Source organism: Protopterus annectens, chromosome 5.part0 (assembly GCF_019279795.1).
Source record: "Protopterus annectens isolate FY-2018-M chromosome 5.part0, PAN1.0, whole genome shotgun sequence".
NCBI lineage: Eukaryota > Metazoa > Chordata > Ceratodontiformes > Protopteridae > Protopterus > Protopterus annectens.
The window spans coordinates 45,588,315-45,605,665 of record NC_056735.1 but is presented as its reverse complement, the minus strand read 5'-3'; the positions used below and the strand labels follow the sequence as shown (position 1 = coordinate 45,605,665).

At 42.7% G+C, this 17,351-nt stretch overlaps 1 protein-coding gene across 4 annotated transcripts in view; it reads left to right on the top strand.

Annotated features, from left to right (window-relative positions):
- Positions 1 to 17,351, top strand: part of BCL9 (BCL9 transcription coactivator) — a 1,690,791-nt gene that overhangs the window by 1,238,824 nt on the left and 434,616 nt on the right. For 3 of the 4 annotated variants that reach the window (XM_044072109.1, XM_044072110.1, XM_044072111.1), the window contains one exon: positions 14,932 to 15,266. In XM_044072109.1, coding sequence (XP_043928044.1) covers positions 14,932 to 15,266 — 335 coding nt within the window. The remainder of the gene's footprint in view (positions 1 to 14,931; positions 15,267 to 17,351) is intronic. The other variant, XM_044072112.1, reaches the window with a different exon arrangement.

Below are 17,351 nucleotides of genomic sequence, written 5' to 3'. Positions count from 1 at the left end.
GAGACATACCTGCATATTCCAATAAGGGAATCGTGCAGAAGATACCTCCGCTTCAAGGCAGGTTTTTTGCATTACCAATTCTCTGCCCTGCCCTTTGGCTTATCTACTGTGCCCAGGGTCTTTATAAAGTGCCTGGCACCAGTAATTGCATTCTGTAGACAAAGAAAGCATACAAATTTATCCTTGTCTGGACGACTGTCTCATTCAAGCAGAGGACAAGGACACTCTCTTCTTCAACATCTGGCATTTGTAAAAAGGCTTCTGACATGCCTTGGGTACACACTAAATGAAAAGAAATCCCAACTGGTACCCTCTCAAATAATTACATTCCTGGGTGCAAGCTTGAATACAACTGCAGAGATGGCTTACATTATGCCAGACAAACAAAGGCAACTGACAACATACTTATGACAACAAACAAATGGCAACAAAAACCCAGTTACCTGCAAGACAAATTCTGCAGGCTTTGGGGTTCATGGCATCCTGCATTCTACTAATTCCATATGTGAGACTGCATATGAGGAAACTTCAATGGTACCTAAAAAGTTTATGGAACCAACATTGTCACAGTCTGGAAACAATAATTCCTCTCATTCCCTGCCTACAACAGGAGTTTCTTTGGTGGGCAGAGACATGTCACCAAAACAAGGGACTGTCATTCACTGTACCCCCTGCCACCCAAACCCTAACTACAGACTCATCAGACTATGCTTGGGGGGCCCACCTGGCAGGGAGATGCATTCAGGGAAAATGGAGCCCAAAACAAATGCATCTTCATATCAACCAGAAAGAGATGCTAGCTGTTCAGAATGCTCTGACAGCCTTCAAGGACTTCATCCAGGACAACTACTGATAAAGACGGACAACACCACTGTTATGTGTTAGATAAACAAGCAGGGGGTATGCATTCCTACCCCATTTGCAAACTAGCCATGGCATTGTGGAACACAGCTTTGACTTACCAAATACATCTTCAAGCTCAATTCCTGCCAGGAAAACAAAATACTCTGGCAGACGACCTAAGCAGAAATCTTATGGACCCGCATGAGTGGAAACTGGATCCACAAATCTGCAGCATGTTAATACAGAAAAGGGGGAGCCCAGACATAGATCTGTTTGCCTCTCCCCAAATTTATCAACTGGACAAATTCTGCACAAGGACTTGTCACAGACAAGCATGGAAAGTGGATGCCCTATCCTTCAGTTGGAAAAACCTATCAGTCTATGCCTTTCCCCCTCTGCCTCTTCTCTCCAAGGTCTTACTAAAGGTCAGACAGGAAAAATCAAAAATGATCCTAATTTCTCCGGACTGGCCTCGCCAGCACTGGTACCCAGTTCTAAGGAGTATGTCTCAACTCCCTCCTTGGTATTTGCTTCAAATATCTCATCTACTGTCTCAGCAGAACAATCAAATTCTGCACACTCAGCTCCAAACTCTGAACCTTGCAGCATGGCTGATCATTTAATTATTCAAACAACATCTCTCAGTAAATCTGTGATGGATGTCATTTTGGAAGCCAGAAGGCCTAGTACTAGAAAATCTTATGCTGATAAATGGAAGAGATTCTGTGTTTGGAACCAAGCACAAGGAATGGACACAGCAAAGCCCAATATTCCTCAGATTTTACAATATTTGACTGAGATGCTTGACAAGGGCCTATCTTTTTCTTCAATAAAAATCCATGCCTCTGCCATCTCGGCTCATTACAACACGGAGCCTCCCCTCTTTTCTCATCCTCTGCTTAAACAGTATCTTAGAGGAGCCAAAAATTTAAGGCCTCCCAGAAGATCGCCAACTCCTGCATGGGGGACCTCACGTTTGTGCTGGAAAAACTCACCCTGCCTCCTTTTGAACCAGCAGCTACTGCGGATATAAAATTTTTATCTTGGAAAACAGCTTTCCTCTTGGCAATCACTTCAGCAAGAAGGGTTTCAGAACTACAGGCTCTCATGGCTGTGGAGCCTTTTATTACATTTTACCCGGACAGGGTGTCCCTCAGGACCAATCCTCCTTTATGCCTAAGGTGGTATCCAGTGTGGCTCTTAACCAAACAATGCAACTGCCAACATTTTACCCAAATCCGCAGAACAAGGGGGAGCGGATTCTGCATTCATTGGACGTACACAGACAACTAAGATTCTACTTAAACAGGACCAAATCTCTAAGAAAGTATGAGCAACTGCTGGTGGCATTTGCTGCAGGATCAGAGGGGAAGGCTATATCAAAGCAGACTATTTCTAAGTGGATAAGCCACTGCATTCATTTATGCTACTTGCACCATGGTAAACCTGTGCCTAAGGGGATCAGGTCACATTCCACCAGGGCTGCCTCTACCTCAGCAGCTTTTGTCAGAGGAGTTCCAACCAAAGACATTCTAGAAGCTGCTACTTGGAGCTCTGTTCATACCTTCACAAAGCATTATCATTTGCCTCTCTTCTCCAAATCCATGGCAGGTTTTGCCACTGCAGTTCTGCAGGGCCTTATAGCCACTCCTAATGCTATTTAGTTTCATCCTCCCATCCATAGCTTTGGGATTCTACCAAAATGTAATGACTGCAACAGTGAAACACGAAGAACATAGTACAGTTGTGTACACTTACCATAAATGTAGATGTTCGAGTATATTCACTCTTGCAGTCCGGGTTGCCCACCCGCCATCCCCCTTTTCTGTAACTTCTCTTTCCATCACTATATTCTAAAGCCTTTGTGGTGTATTTGCTTTTAGATGAAGGTAAAGTTTATGTTGCTAAAAGTGCATTTACATATGTTTCTGTATATATATATATATATATATATATATATATATATATATTTGCTCCCCATTTGGGGGGCACCTGACATCTGGGGCAAGAAAAACTGAACAAAATGGCCTCTGCTGCATGTTTTATGCCCCTGACGACCTGACGTCATGGAAGAAGGGACAGCAATCGATGCAGGCCCCAAGACTTTGTTAATCAGGCCGACTGAGGGCAACCTGCCAGCAGATTACCCAAATGTAATGACTGCAACAGTGAATACACTCGAACATCTACATTTATGGTAAGTGTACACAACTGTACTTTCCATGTAAATAATCCATGAATCTGTCCCTCTCATTCCCCTTCCATAACATATAAACATCCTCTACAAAGCGGTTATAAAAACCAATGAAGTTCAAAAATTCATGTCCTTGAAAGACAAATATGTCTTCCCATTGTGCCAACACCATATTGGCATAGCTTTTGGCACACGAGGTGCCCATAGCTATGCCAGAGGTTTGAATATAATATTTCCCTTCGAATATAAACACATTACTCTCTAGTATAAATTCAGTGAGAAGACAAATCACATCTATGAACTTGACTACTATGTGAATGCAAATATCTACTTAAGAGTCAATCCCAAAACCACTGGGTATGACGGTAAATAAGGACTGAACGTCCACTGTCACCATCATGCAGTCAGTAGAAAGTTCAATGTTAAGTTGTCTATCTCGCCTTCGTTTCTTGCTTGTTGGGATCAGAGCCGATCCTCGGCTCCGACTCTGCCATCTTCTATAGTTCGAGAGCTGTTTACTGGCTCGAGGCTACCCCTTATCCCATGATGCCTAGGACTAGCTACCCAGAACTCGTTTGCCAGTTCAGCTACGAGGTTCGTTGTTACTGGCTCAGGCTTATATACGTTTTATTGCACTATTTTTTCTGTCAGATTAGGGTTTTTTTCTGATAGTTTATTGTTTAAAATATAGTCGCTAACTAGTTTGTTGTTGTTTAGTGTAATTGTAGTTTTCCCTTAGAACTTGTTTAAATTAGAGAGTCGTCCCCCCCCCCCCCCCCATCCCTCTGGTAGGTAGCGTTTTAGTTTAAGCCTTTTCTTCATTCTATTTCTTAGGTAGCCATTTAAGTTAGAGGCTTCCTAGTTTAAAAAAAAAAAAAACTATCTTAACTGTAGTATACTGTGTGTTTTGTTTTTTTTTTGTGGTTAGTGTCTGTTTAGTTTTTTGCTGTTCGGCCTTTTGGCCAAAAACAATTCACTGTAGGTGTAGTATCTCTTAGTTGGATATGTCTAAAGAACCCAAGGTGTCGGGATTCAAGAAGTGCGACTCATGCTGTCAGAAAATGTCTCTGACAGATGGGCACACTTCTTGCGTCTATTGCTTAGGCGCAGTGCACCTGCAAGACTCTTGTTCTGTATGCCATGCATTCAGCCCAAGGGTTCTGCAGGAGCGCAAAAATAAGCTCATTTTGAGGGGTCTTCTTAAGCCCCAGGATTCACCGGCCAAGACTCTGCCTGTGAAATCTCCTAAACCGACCAAATCGTCGGCTCCCAGCTCGGAGCAGTCATTGGCCCAAACCTTACCTACTACTTCGGATCCAGCTGGAACCAAGGAGACTGCCTCCCTGTCGGCTCCACCAGTACCTTCGGAGCCGTCACAGACCCACAAGAGGCCAAGGTCCCCTTCTCTAGAGTCTATACATTCAGCTTCTCAGTCTCCCCTGTTGCAGAGTGACCACAGTCACAGATCCTCCCACTCTTCTTGGTCCTCTAGGCTCTCGGATCAAGATGTGGAGAGAGTGGGTCAGTAGGTTGTTGAAGTTGCAGGCACTGGCCAAAATGTTGTCCAGCCCTCCTCAACAGGTGTCGGCTCTGTCTGCTTCCATCGATGTTCCTCCTCCGACTCCATTGAGCTCGGAGCCGGAGTTTGTCGGGGTTCGAATCGTGGAACCGTTGACACCGATAACGATTTCCCCTTCGGTTCCATCATCAACTCCGATCCCCTCGATGGTGCCGTCCGTCGTGGGATCTGGGCGCCAAGACTCCCTTGTTGGCTCCGATTGGCATTGGACCCTTGTCCGACCCCATTCTTTCTCTCGGAGCGTTGGCACAGGTGAGCTCGGCTCCTACATCGGCCTCGGAGCCGTCTCCCTTGGTGCGGAGAAGGATTCCAGTTTCCTTGGAACCGGTGCCTTCTCTGCATCGTGGCAGGGATGCCTTCGATGTCATGAGGAGTGTACTGGCCTCTGAGTCAGCTCCACTTTCGACCCCACTGGCTCTGTCCCCTGTAGTGCCTGCATCAACCTTTGCCCCTCCTCCAGACCCCAAGTGTGGGGAACTGGCGCTCCATAGCACCCCATTGGGTGTTTCCTGTTCTTCCGAGGCCTCCCCTGATCATTCAGAGGAACCCCCTCAGAAGAGGAAGTGCAAGAGGAAGCACATTGGCTTCCCTGAGTCTGTCACTTTGGATACGGATTTGGATGAATTGGAAGGGTCCCCGAGATCCCCCTCTGAAGATGTTTCCTTTTCGGACATCCTAGAAATGCTTAAGCAGAGGGGGAACTGGACTGCCCTAGCCCCTACCGAGGACGAATCTGTATTCCTGGATGCGTTCGGTTCTTGACCTTCCACCTCCTGGGTGTCTCCGCCTTTCGATCCACTAATGTCGGTGGTGGCTCGAAGGGCTTGGTCAGCCTTGGATACAGTGGAACCAACCCCGAGGAGACCCGGCAAGTTCATCACTGCACCCCTTTATAAACAGTTCCTTACTAAGGGTGTTCTCGTAGATGCCATGGTGGTAGCAGCAGCCACTAAAAAGGAGTTAGCGGAAACTTCTTCTTCTGTCCATCCTCCTAACAAGGAGTCTAGGACCATGGATAGATACGGGAAGCGAATGTTTGCTTCAGCGACCTTTTCCATGAGGTTGCTGAATTACTTATGCCATTTTACCAGGCTTCAGAGGGATCTCCTGAAAGAGCTTGGAGATTCCATCCAGGATCCATCAGCTGAAGGGGCTCAAGCTAAAGTGGCTTCTCAGCTGGCGACCCTTAATTCGGTAGTTAACTCCTCCATGAGGCTCATTTCCTATGCAGTCGATGGTGCGAGTAGAGCCGCAGGTACAGGCATGGCCCTCAGGAGACACGCATGGATGCAGCTGTGTAATTTTGCGGAACCTTTTAGAGCGTCGAACACTCCCTTTGACGGTTCATTTCTTTTTGGACCACAGGTGAAAGACACTCTGACTAGGTGTGAACAGGAAGGCAAGACTCTCTCTGCCATGGGAGTCTGTTTTTCCACTCCTTCCAGACCATATCCCAAGGGTCAGAAGAGTGGAAAAATGTGGTTTTGGAAATCCCAGGGAGCCTCGCCTGACACACGGGAGTGATTTTTCCTCCAGGGGCAGGGGACGAAACAACAACAACAGACACCACCCTCGGGGCAGAGGGGGTCCACAGAACCAGGGCAGCAGCGAATCCTTCTCTGACAAGCCCTTCCAGCATCCCTGAAGGGTTGCCCGGCTGCCCGCCTCTGGAGGCAGTCAGGGGAAGACTTTCACTGTACCCAACAGCCTGGCAAAACCTAACACGAGACAAATTGGGTACACTCAATCATATCCGGAGGCTTCATAATTCCCTTCTTTCAACCCCCCTTACCATCAAGACTGCTAGAAAAAAAGAGTCATCCAGGAAGTCCCGGTAGACCAACTCTGATCCGGAACTTACTCAAGGTTCTTTTTGGTACCAAAAAAGACAGGGGACTGGAGACCAATATTGGATCTCAGCAGACTAAACAAGTCTGTTCAAAGAACAAGCTTTCGGATGGTCATGCTACAGTCCATTCTACCCTTTTTGGGTCAGGACAATTGGATGTGCTCAGTAGATCTTCAGGATGCGTACTATCACATCAAAATGGACAGGCGCTCCAGGAGATTCCTTCGCTTCCGGCTGCGAGCCAGTCATTACCAGTTCAGAGCTCTGCCCTTTGGTCTCACCACAGCCCCCAGGGTGTTCAAATGCATGGCAGTAGTCACGGCTCACCTGAGGCGTCAAGGATTCCAGGTGTTTCCATATCTAGACGACTGGCTCCTTACTGCTACTACCAGACACCAACTTCTTCAAGCCAGGGACTTTACAATCACAATTTGTGCCCAGCTAGGCATTACTATTAATTTTGAAAAATCTGCCTTATTGCCCTGTCAATCTATTTCCTACATAGGAGCAGATTTAGATACAAGAATTATGTCCGCAAGACTACCGCCAGACAGGGTGGCAACAATTTGGCAGCAAGTTCATATCCTCATGCAATGCAAAAGGGTACAAGTCAGATTGGTCCTTCAAACTCTGGGTTCTATGGCAGCGGCAATTCTTCTGATACCTTTGACCCGTTTTCACATGAGAATCCTTCAGTGGCTTCTCTTCGCACAGTGGTCCTTTCAACAGCTCCCCATGTCTCACATGATCATGATTACAGAAACATGCAAAAGGCACCTTTCCTGGTGGATGGTCTCCCCACTAGTGTCTCAGGGCAGACCATTCATCCAGCCTCCTCCGGTAGCCACAGTGACATCGGATGCCTCACTGATAGGGTGGGGGGGCATTATCAGGGCAGGACAGTCCAAGGCACTTGGCAGCCTCACGAGTACCATCTGCACATAAATGTCTTGGAGATGAGAACCGTGCTGCTAGTGTTGCAAGCACTTCAGGATTCCCTCCCTTCCGGGACCGTTGCAGTTCAAACGGACAACATGTCCAGTAGTGTGTGGTACATCAACAAGCAGGGCGGAACCAGGTCCTACCCCCAATGTCGAGAAACACTCAGAGTCTGGCAGTGGGCAATTTCCTCCCAACGATTTCTGATTGCGACGCACATCCCTGGGAAGTCCAACGTCATAGCGGACAGGCTCAGCAGAGCTATTCTTATGCCTCATGAGTGGTCTCTGAATCAGGTAGTTGCGGATCTGATCTTCCGCAAATGGGGACAGCCTTGCTGCAATCTGTTTGCCACCCCCTTCAACAGCAAATGCAGCAACTACTTCTCCCTTTTACCGCTTTCCGGTCACCCTCCCAGAGACGCTCTAGTCCACGATTGGCCTCAGGGACTTCTTTATACCTTCCCGCCATTCCCTCTTATACCCAAACTCATACAGAAAGCTATATCGTTGGGTTGCAAAATGATCCTCATTGCCCCCTACTGGCCTCGACAGATATGGTTTCCGTTCCTGCACCGTTACCTCCTCGAGCAGCCCTGGACTCTGGATCCTATTCCAGACCTGCTGATTCATAAATGAGGAGAGCTGCATCGATCCCTCCAAACACTCCAGCTAACAGCTTGGTTGATTCAATTCCAACCCTAGCTAGGCTTCCCAGCATTTCCCCGGCTGTGCGTGAGATTATTGTCTCCTCTCACAAATCCGCTACTAGGAAGACTTATGCTAGCAAATGGAAACATTTCTCTTGTTGGGCAGAGGCTAGGAACATAGATCCCTTTTCAGCCCCAGTTCACGAAATCTTGGAGTTCCTATCAGAGCTTTTTCATTCTGGGTCCGCTTCTGCCACAATCAGGGTTCAACTAGCGGCCATCTCTAACTTTCATGTTGGGTTTTCTAATCTAAACATTATGTCTCATAAGCTGTGTAAGGCCTTCCTCAGAGGGACGGCTCTCCTTAAGCCCCCAGTGAGAGATCCCCCTCCTCCTTAGCCCTTAATTTGGTACTAACCTCCTTGATTATGCCCCCTTTTGAACCAGCAGCATCCTGCTCCATTAAGTTTCTCTCTTGGAAAACTCTCTTCCTGGTAGCTATTAGCTCAGCCAGACGTGTCTCGGAACTTCAGGCACTAAGTGTTCATCCTCCGTACTTAGTTTTTCATAAGGACAGGGTTGCTCCAAGAACTAATCCCTCCTTCCTTCCGAAAGTCTGTTCAGAAAATAATCTAAACCAATCTATAGACCTTCCTGTGTTTTTCCCTAACCACACCAACAAGGCAGAATACAAATTACACTTTTTGGATGTTCGTAGACAATTGCGTTTTTACCTGCATAGAACGAAGGATATAAGAAAGTCGGACCAGCTTTTCCTTTCCTTTCCTATGCTAGGGGCAAACAGGGTCTTCCAGTTTCCAAAGTGACCCTGTCCAAGTGGTTGTCTCACATTAGTACCTTCATCTATCAACTAAGAAACAAAGAGTTGTCTACCAAACCGAAAGGTCATTCTACTAGGGGTTTGGCCACCTCTGTAGCCTTCTAGTCTAGGTTGCCCATGGACTGTATCTGTGCTGCTGCCACGTGGGCAAATCCTCATACCTTTATTTCTCATTACAAGTTAGACATGGTCTCCAGGAATAGAGCTAACTTTGGTTCCACTGTTCTGAAGAGTCTGTTCCAATGAGCCGCCCAGGATCGTAGGTGCTAGGGACGCTGTCCCAACAAGCAAGAAACGAAGGCGAGATATACAACTTAACATAAAGAAGTTATGTACCTACCATAACGTTCCATGTTAGTTGTCTTCATCTCGCCTTCTTTCTTGCGTCCCCCCCTCCCATCCCCCTGTCCTATTGGACCGAGAGGAGTTTGTTTCACTGGCTGAGTGTTCTCTGGTTTGTTTCCTCTACTGACTTCGAGATTATAACAGGTAGGTTTAACCCTCTGTTTGGAGGGATTTCATTCCATAGCTATGGCTGGGGTTAGCTATTTCAAATGAGATCTGTGTAGCTAGCGCTAGGCATCATGGGATAAGGGGTAGCCTCGAGCCAGTAAACAGCTCTTGAGCTAGAGAAGATAGCCGAGTCGGAGCCGAGGATCGGCTCCAACCCCAACAAGCAAGAAAGAAGGCGAGATGAAGACAACTAACATGAAACGTTATGGTAGGTACATAACTTCTTTTTCCGTTCTACATAGGAATATAGATTCTGTAAAAAATGTTTAGAATCTCTGAGTACTACAGTAGAGTCATCAAGGACCGGTCTGAGTTTCTCAACAAAAATGGAACAAGGTTCTGTTACTCACCAAGCACCTGCTACTATTGGTCTAAACGGGGGAGTCACAGGATCCTTGTGTATTTTCGCAAGACCATGAAAATTTGGAACACAAAGTGTTTCCACTATTGACTATCATGACCTTGTTCAAAGTCTTTTAAATATCGCTCTAACTTCTTTCTTTTTTGTCCCAGTAGCCTTTTTTCATAAAGCGATACATTATCAATGACCTCACAAAGTCTCACATCTATTATATCGAACAGCCCAGTTTCATATAATTCCTGTTGCAGTTTTTGAATGGTTTCAATCAGTTCAAGTTCTATTGGTCTGAAAAACTCAACCAACAATTGAATATAAGAGAAACTTACTTCAAGGTTGAGTTTCTGCCATTTTGCCAGAAGTTCTGGATATTGATTCCCATAAGTGGGCATGGTAAGAAACGTCAATCCTCACAGTACAGTGCCATGTTTTAAACACGCTTCCATATGAAACCGCTGATGTTGTAAACGTTTCAAATGGAACAAGTCATTTTCAATGGCACAAACTTTCAGACAGACCTGCATATTGCTTGCTTATAGCATCATCGTCCATTGGTGGTGTACCAATAAAGGTCGGACTGAGAAGTGGATTCCCATCCGTAGTCAAAAACCTGGATAATCTATTAGCCTGGCTGCCCATATCTTGGTGTTCCATCACATTAACTCCTTCTGCCATGCTCTCAGACCGGTAAATGTATCAAAAAGACAAGTCCTACTGAAAGGGTTGAGTCGCAGTGGATCCTCAGGATGCAAGCGCATAAAGGGAAAGGTCTTAATGGCCGTGTCTCATTGAAACCTATTTTAAAAGCAAGGAGACTGTTTAGATAAATGCTTACCTAAATGCTTACCTTTGTGTATTTGTATTGACGAGTGTGTGATCATTTTATATGTAGTTTATATAGAATATTTTTAGTACTGTTTTTATTTAAAAGTCCTTGTTTATATTGGTGTTATGATTATATCATGTGTTGGGGCGTGTCATGTTGTGTATCCTACTGATTGGTTACATAGCACTATTTAAGAGAGGATTTTTATTGCTCTAACTGTCTGATGAAGCAGTATTGGAGTGTTACTGTGAAAGTGCTTATTCCATTTTAATAAAGATTATCAATTTGTGAATGCTGTGGTCTTCAGCCTACAATTGCATCTACCTGCTGTGCTTTCCAGATACTACTTTGGTGTGTTGTATTTGTGCTTTTTGGTTCGTATCTGGATTTACTCTGCATCCGGTAGTTTTTTCTCTTTTTGTCTTTTTGATATAGCTACCGGTCTGAGAGCATGGCAGAAGGAGTTAATAATGTGATAGAACACCAGGATATGGGCAGCCAGGCTAATAGATTATCAAGGTTTTTGACTACTGATGGGAATCCACTTCTCAGTTCGACCTTTATTGGTACACCACCAATGGACGATACTATAGCAAACAATATGCAGGTCCGTTTGAAAGTTTGCGCCATTGAAAATGACTTGTTCCATTTGAAACGTTTACAACATCAGCGGTTTCATATGGAGGTGTGTTTAAAACATGGCGTTGTACCAAGGGGACTGAGGGTTCTTACCATGCCCACTTATGGGAATCCATATCCAGAACTTCTGGCAAAATGGCAGAAACTCAACCTTGAAGTAAGTTTTTCTTGTATTCAATTGTTGGTTGAGTTTTTCAGACCAATAGAATTTGAACTGCTTGAAACCATTCAAAAACAACAACAGGAATTATATGAGACTGGGCTGTTCGATATAATAGATGTGAGACTTTGAGACGTCATTGATAATGTAGCGCTTTATGAAAAAAGGCTACTGGGACAAAAAAGAAATATGTTGGAGCAAGATTGAAAAGACTTTGAACAAGGCCATGTCTTTTCGTGGCCCAGGCAAATAGATAGGGTTAACCAGCCTGATAATAACAACACAAGGCTGTAAGTTACAATTACCTAATAATAACTCGACAACTGCTGCTGTAGAGCATTATAATATGACTAATAGCACCGATACTGATAATGTTTCTGAAGTGACATCTGTGTATACTAGTCCGAAGGGGGATAGAGTTACCCCTCTCGGACAACAGGTAGTAAGGAAGAAAGTAGGTCCTAATATGACTGAATCTGTGGTAGAAGCGAATCAAGAAAACCACACAGGTAGACAGGTTTTTTCCTGCATACCTCTGCCTATAACAACAAAGTATGTCCAGTCACCTCATTTGATACAGGGGCGGAAGAAAAGGAAACCGCCTTTGGAAGCAGGAGGGAACAGGACTTTGTTCACATTCTGTCACATCTTTTTCAATCTTTAATATATAACCTCTCTAATACTGTTTTGTCTATTTCTGAATTGTCGGTATTGGAGAGACGTCTTTCATTTATCCCCTACCAGTAGACCAGATGAGGTGAACACATTAATTGACTTGAAATTGTTTGCTAGAAATTTAATGTTGAAGTTGATTTTTCCTGATACTTTTCATAACTATGAATATAGCTTCAGTAAACCTAGTACTTTTGTACCTCAGAGTCATCCTTTAGTAGAAGCCTTTTCTAGGCTTTGTGAGGATGATATCAGAGCTATGTTTGACAACAATACGAGGTGTGGTAGTTTTAATAATTTAACGATGGATGAGAAAGCTGCATTGAATGCATTAATGAATAACATGAATATAGTTATTCGCCCTGCCGATAAAGGCAGGACAATAGTAGTGATGGAGAGAGATTTTTACTTCAACACTATCAATTCTATGTTGGATGATGTTTCAACTTATATTAGGATAACTGTTGAAAGGGTACGTAATATTATTGCATGTGTACATAATACTATAAATGATTGTGTCTGCAATGACTGTATCAGTGCAAAACTTGCTGAATATGTAATAGTGGAAACACTTTGTGTTCCAATTTTTCATGGTCTTCTGAAAATACACAAGGATCCTGTGACTCCTCCGTTTAGACCAATAGTAGCAGGTGCTGGGTGGATAACAGAACCTTGTTCCATTTTGTTGAGAAACAACTCAGACTGGTCCTAGATGACTCTGCTGTGGTACTCGGAGATTCTAAACATTTTTTTTACAGAATCTATATTCCTATGTAGAACAGAATGAACTTTCTACTGATTGTATGATGGTGACAGTGGACGTTCAGTCCTTATTTACCGTCATACCTAATGGTTTTGGGATTGACTCTGTAAGTAGATATTTGCATTTACATAGTAGTTATGTTCAGAAGTTCATAGATGTGATTTGTCTTCTCATTGAAGTTATACTAGAGAGTAATGTGTTTATATTCGATGGGAAATAATATATTCAAACCTCTGGCGTAGTTATGGGCACCTCTTGTGCCAATAGCTATGCCAATATGGTGTTGGCACAATGGGAAGACATATTTCTCTTTCAAGGACATGTATTTTGGAACTTCATTGGTTTTTATAACTGGTTTGTAGATGATGTTTATATGCTATGGAAGGGGAATGAGAGGGATCTTTGTAGATTCATGGATTATTTACATAGAACTACTAGTTTCCTAAAGTTCTCTTCCAAGTGTTCCAGGTCTACTATTGATTTCTTGGATATTACAGTAGAGAGAGATGTAGATGATACGTTCAGTACGCATCTTTTTAGGAAAGAATGTTTTAGGAATTCAATACTACATCGTACAAGTATGCATCCCCCTCATGTCTTTCAAAATATTGTGGAAGGACAGGGGATGAGAACGTCTCGTTTGAATGATAATGATTCTAGGTTTAATGATGAGATGGTTAAGCTGAGGAAACAATTCAGTAAGAGAGGTTATAAGAAGAGAGAGATAGATCTGGGGTACATGCCAGTACTGAATTGCGCTTGAGTAGGGCGAAACTATATTTTAGCAGACCCAATGTTTATTTAGGAACAAGTAATAGACTGTCTGATTCAGTGATTATATCTGTTTAGTTTAATACTGATACTAATGATATTATGGATATTTTTAGGAAACATTGGCCTGTACTTCTTACTGATGATAAGATTAGATCAGTAGTGGGGGACAGACCCAAGCTCAGGTATAAAAATAAGAAGAATCTCAAGCAGTTATTGTGCTATCCAGATAATAACGTCCGTGCTGATAAATGTCCTAGCCTTCATGGTACGACACCCTGTGGTAAATGCAATTTTTGTGAATATATTGAAACAGGTAGTAGTTTTATTAGTCCCAATGATGGACATAGGTTTTATTTTAAGGTGCAGGCTGATTGTAATACCAAAGATGTTATTTATTTGGCCCACTGTAAAGAATGCTTTGCATTCTACATAGGGAAATGTAATCGTAGGTTAAGAGAGAGAATTAGGGAGCATTTGTTTTCAATAAGAATTAAATATGAGATCAATGCGTTGGCGAAACATATGTTAAAAGGTGAGCATCACAGGTTTAGTTTAAGGGTTATAGATACTACTTATGAAACTCTGAGGATGGGAGATATCCGTATTTACACTGAAAGGGATAAGTCACAGTGGATCCTCAGGATGCAAGTGCATAAAGGGAAGGGTCTTAATGGCCAGGTCCCATTGAAATCTATTTTAAAAGCAAGGAAGACTATTTAGGTAAATGCTTACCTTTGTGTATTTGTATTGACGAGTGTGTGATAATTTTATATGTAGTTTGTATAGAATATTTGTAGTACTGTTTTTATTTAAAAGTCCTTGTTTATATTGGTGTTATGATTATATCGTGTTGTAGGGGAGTGTCATATTGTGTATCCTACTGATTGGTTACATAGAACTATTTAAGAGATGATTTTTATTGTTCTATATGATGAAGCAGAGTGTTACTGTGAAAGCGCTTATTCCATTTTAATAAAGATTGTCAATTTGTGAACGCTGTGGTCTTCAGCCTATGATTGCATCTACCTGCTGTGCTTTCCAGATACTACTTTGGTGTGTTGTATTCATAGATGTTCTAAACTTAATTAAAAAAGCTGTCAACAAAAATATGTACATAAATCAGCAACAGTTGTGTACCACAGTTATGTGGTCAAGTAGTCTGTAAACTGACTGGTAGTATTTCTTTAGCATTTATAAATATATGCAGCGTACAGGGGTTATATTGTGACAAATTTGGATGACAGTAAATAACACTTTTGTAAATATGTAAAAAAAAGGTGCAACTGTTTTGTTGTGCTGAATTGAACAGAGTCTTTTGTTCCTTATTTTCAGCAGCCCCGTACCAAAACAGGAGGCTATGGTACGCCCCTCCGCAGTGATGTCCCCCTCTAGTACCCCTCAGATGGACTCCAAACTGTGCAGTCAGGGAAAGCTTGGCAGCAGTGCTGGTCAGTCGCAACTTTCCCCCTGTGATATGAAGAGCGCAAGTGGAAACCACACTCCAAAACCAACACAAGGCCCTGTGGGAAACCTTGGCCTGAAGAATGGACAGGCTCCTGGAGCTGGTAATGGCGTTAAAGGGAAAATGAAAAGGGAAAGGAGTGCGTCTATTGAATCATTTGAGCAGAGGGAACTTGGGACAACCACAAATGAGGCCGAATTAAAAGGTAAGTGTGACATTACAGACTGCTAGTTTACAGCGCCGCTAATAATCCGAAAAGAATATTTTCATTGCAGTACATCTTTAAAATTGAGCTTGGTAGGAACTGGGGCTGCTTTAAAGATACTCTTCAGTTGTTTGTCATGTGGCTGCTATCCATACTATGGTCAGTGTTCTGATGCCGCAGTCCACATTATGCGTTCATGTATGTGTACATGGTCATGTGAGTACAAGCAGACGTTCCCATATCCTATGCGTTACTAACACCTTTTTCTTACTCATGTCTTTCCTGTGTGCTTTCATACTGTTTCTCAATTTTAGAGTTGAGGGATATGGATTGTTGAGTCCATCTATCTGCCTTTGTCTGACCTTTATTTACTCTCCCTTTAATTTCCTCCTTTGGAGTTGTATGGTTACACTGAATGTGCTATGAGAACAGGAGTATTTATTAAGGAATATTTTTTCTTGTGCTTTTCCTTTTTGTGACCCACAAACATTTTATTATCTCCTCTGACTTTTCGCTTGCCTTTTAGTTGTCAGTTGTTTAATTATGGGTACCTCAGTTCAAAAGCACTAATGCATCATGTTCCAGAGGGGTCTGTGCCATTTGATTGAATGTTCATTTTAGTGAAACCCAAGTGGTCAAACCCATTTAATTGAAAATTCTTCTGATTGAAAAGTCATTTTACTGTAAATTCGTTTGATAGAAAACCTTTTCACAAAAACATACCATAAAGAAAAATTTTCACAAAAACATACCATAAAGAAAAATTTTGCAGGGGGCAAGCCCCCTTCACCCCCACACCTCCTTACTTATATATACTAACATACTGGTCACACAGTTGCAGAAAAAGAAACACAGAATCAGCACTGAAGTGAAAACACAGTCACCTGCAGATCTGGTGGTACAGCATGATTGATGACCATTGCAATCCACACATACAGTGCAAGACTCACATCCCTAATAACTTAAGAAATGACACCATCAGATGCTTTCTATCAATTGAGTTTTCAGGAAATTAATTTTCATTTTGATGGGCAGTGGTGGTGCTGTGGTAGCGTTGTCGCCTCATAGCAAGACATTGTCCCGTTCGATTCTCAGCTAGAGTGTTTTCTGTGTGGAGGCATACGTGAATGGGGCGTGCCTTCGCTGAGGGTTATGCGTCAGGGCTGGTAACCCAGTACGTAAAAATCCACTACCAATCATTAGCGGACCGGAGTTCCGCTGTGGCGACCCCTAACCAGGAAAAGCCGAAAGACACAAACAAACAAATGGGTTTAACCATTTTGGATTTGATCTCATAAACATCATCTACTTTTAAACTCCTTTCTGTTTCTTTTATTTTTTTTATGTCCATTCAGCATCATTATGCTCCACAGGGTCTTCATAGATATTTCCCCAAGATGTGACTAGTTCTTTTTTTGTTGGTGGTATCGTTCCTTTCGCTTTTTTCCAGTTTTCTCTAAAACTTTTCGAATCATCAATGAATTGCTTATTTTGTATTTTATTTTTTGTCTGCACATACATTTTTCTGCCTGTGATGATATCTTTAGTTTATTATTTGCAATAATGTTGGATAGATTCTAGTCTGTTTTAATACTGTACATTGCTTTTATCGCATCTGTCTAAGTATTTTTGTTGATCTGTTTCTTCTATATTCTTCTAACAGTGATACTTCTTGTCTGAATTGCTTTATAGTTTTCTCTGTTCAGTGCTTCCATGTTGGCATTTGATTTCTTCTCTTCTGTCATTACAGTGTTTTTTTTGTCTTATTAATTTAGCTGCACCGTAATGTATCCAGTTTACTTCTGTTACATCTCTGAATTTCTCTTACTAGTCTTGATTAGTCTGTTCATTTGTTTTATCAAACTTCTAATTTTCTTGGTATTATTTACTTTCTGTAATCTATTTCTTTCATCAGTCTTAATGTCTATCCATCTCTGTTAAGTCAAGTAGCTCTTCCCTTGGATCATTTTCTTCTAAAATGAGTGTACATTCTTTGTTCTCCGTTTCTTGAGGGAATTCTGTGGAAAGTTCCAGAACAAGTTCCTGTGACATGTCCTCTTCAGTTGCAATCTGCATCATCTACTG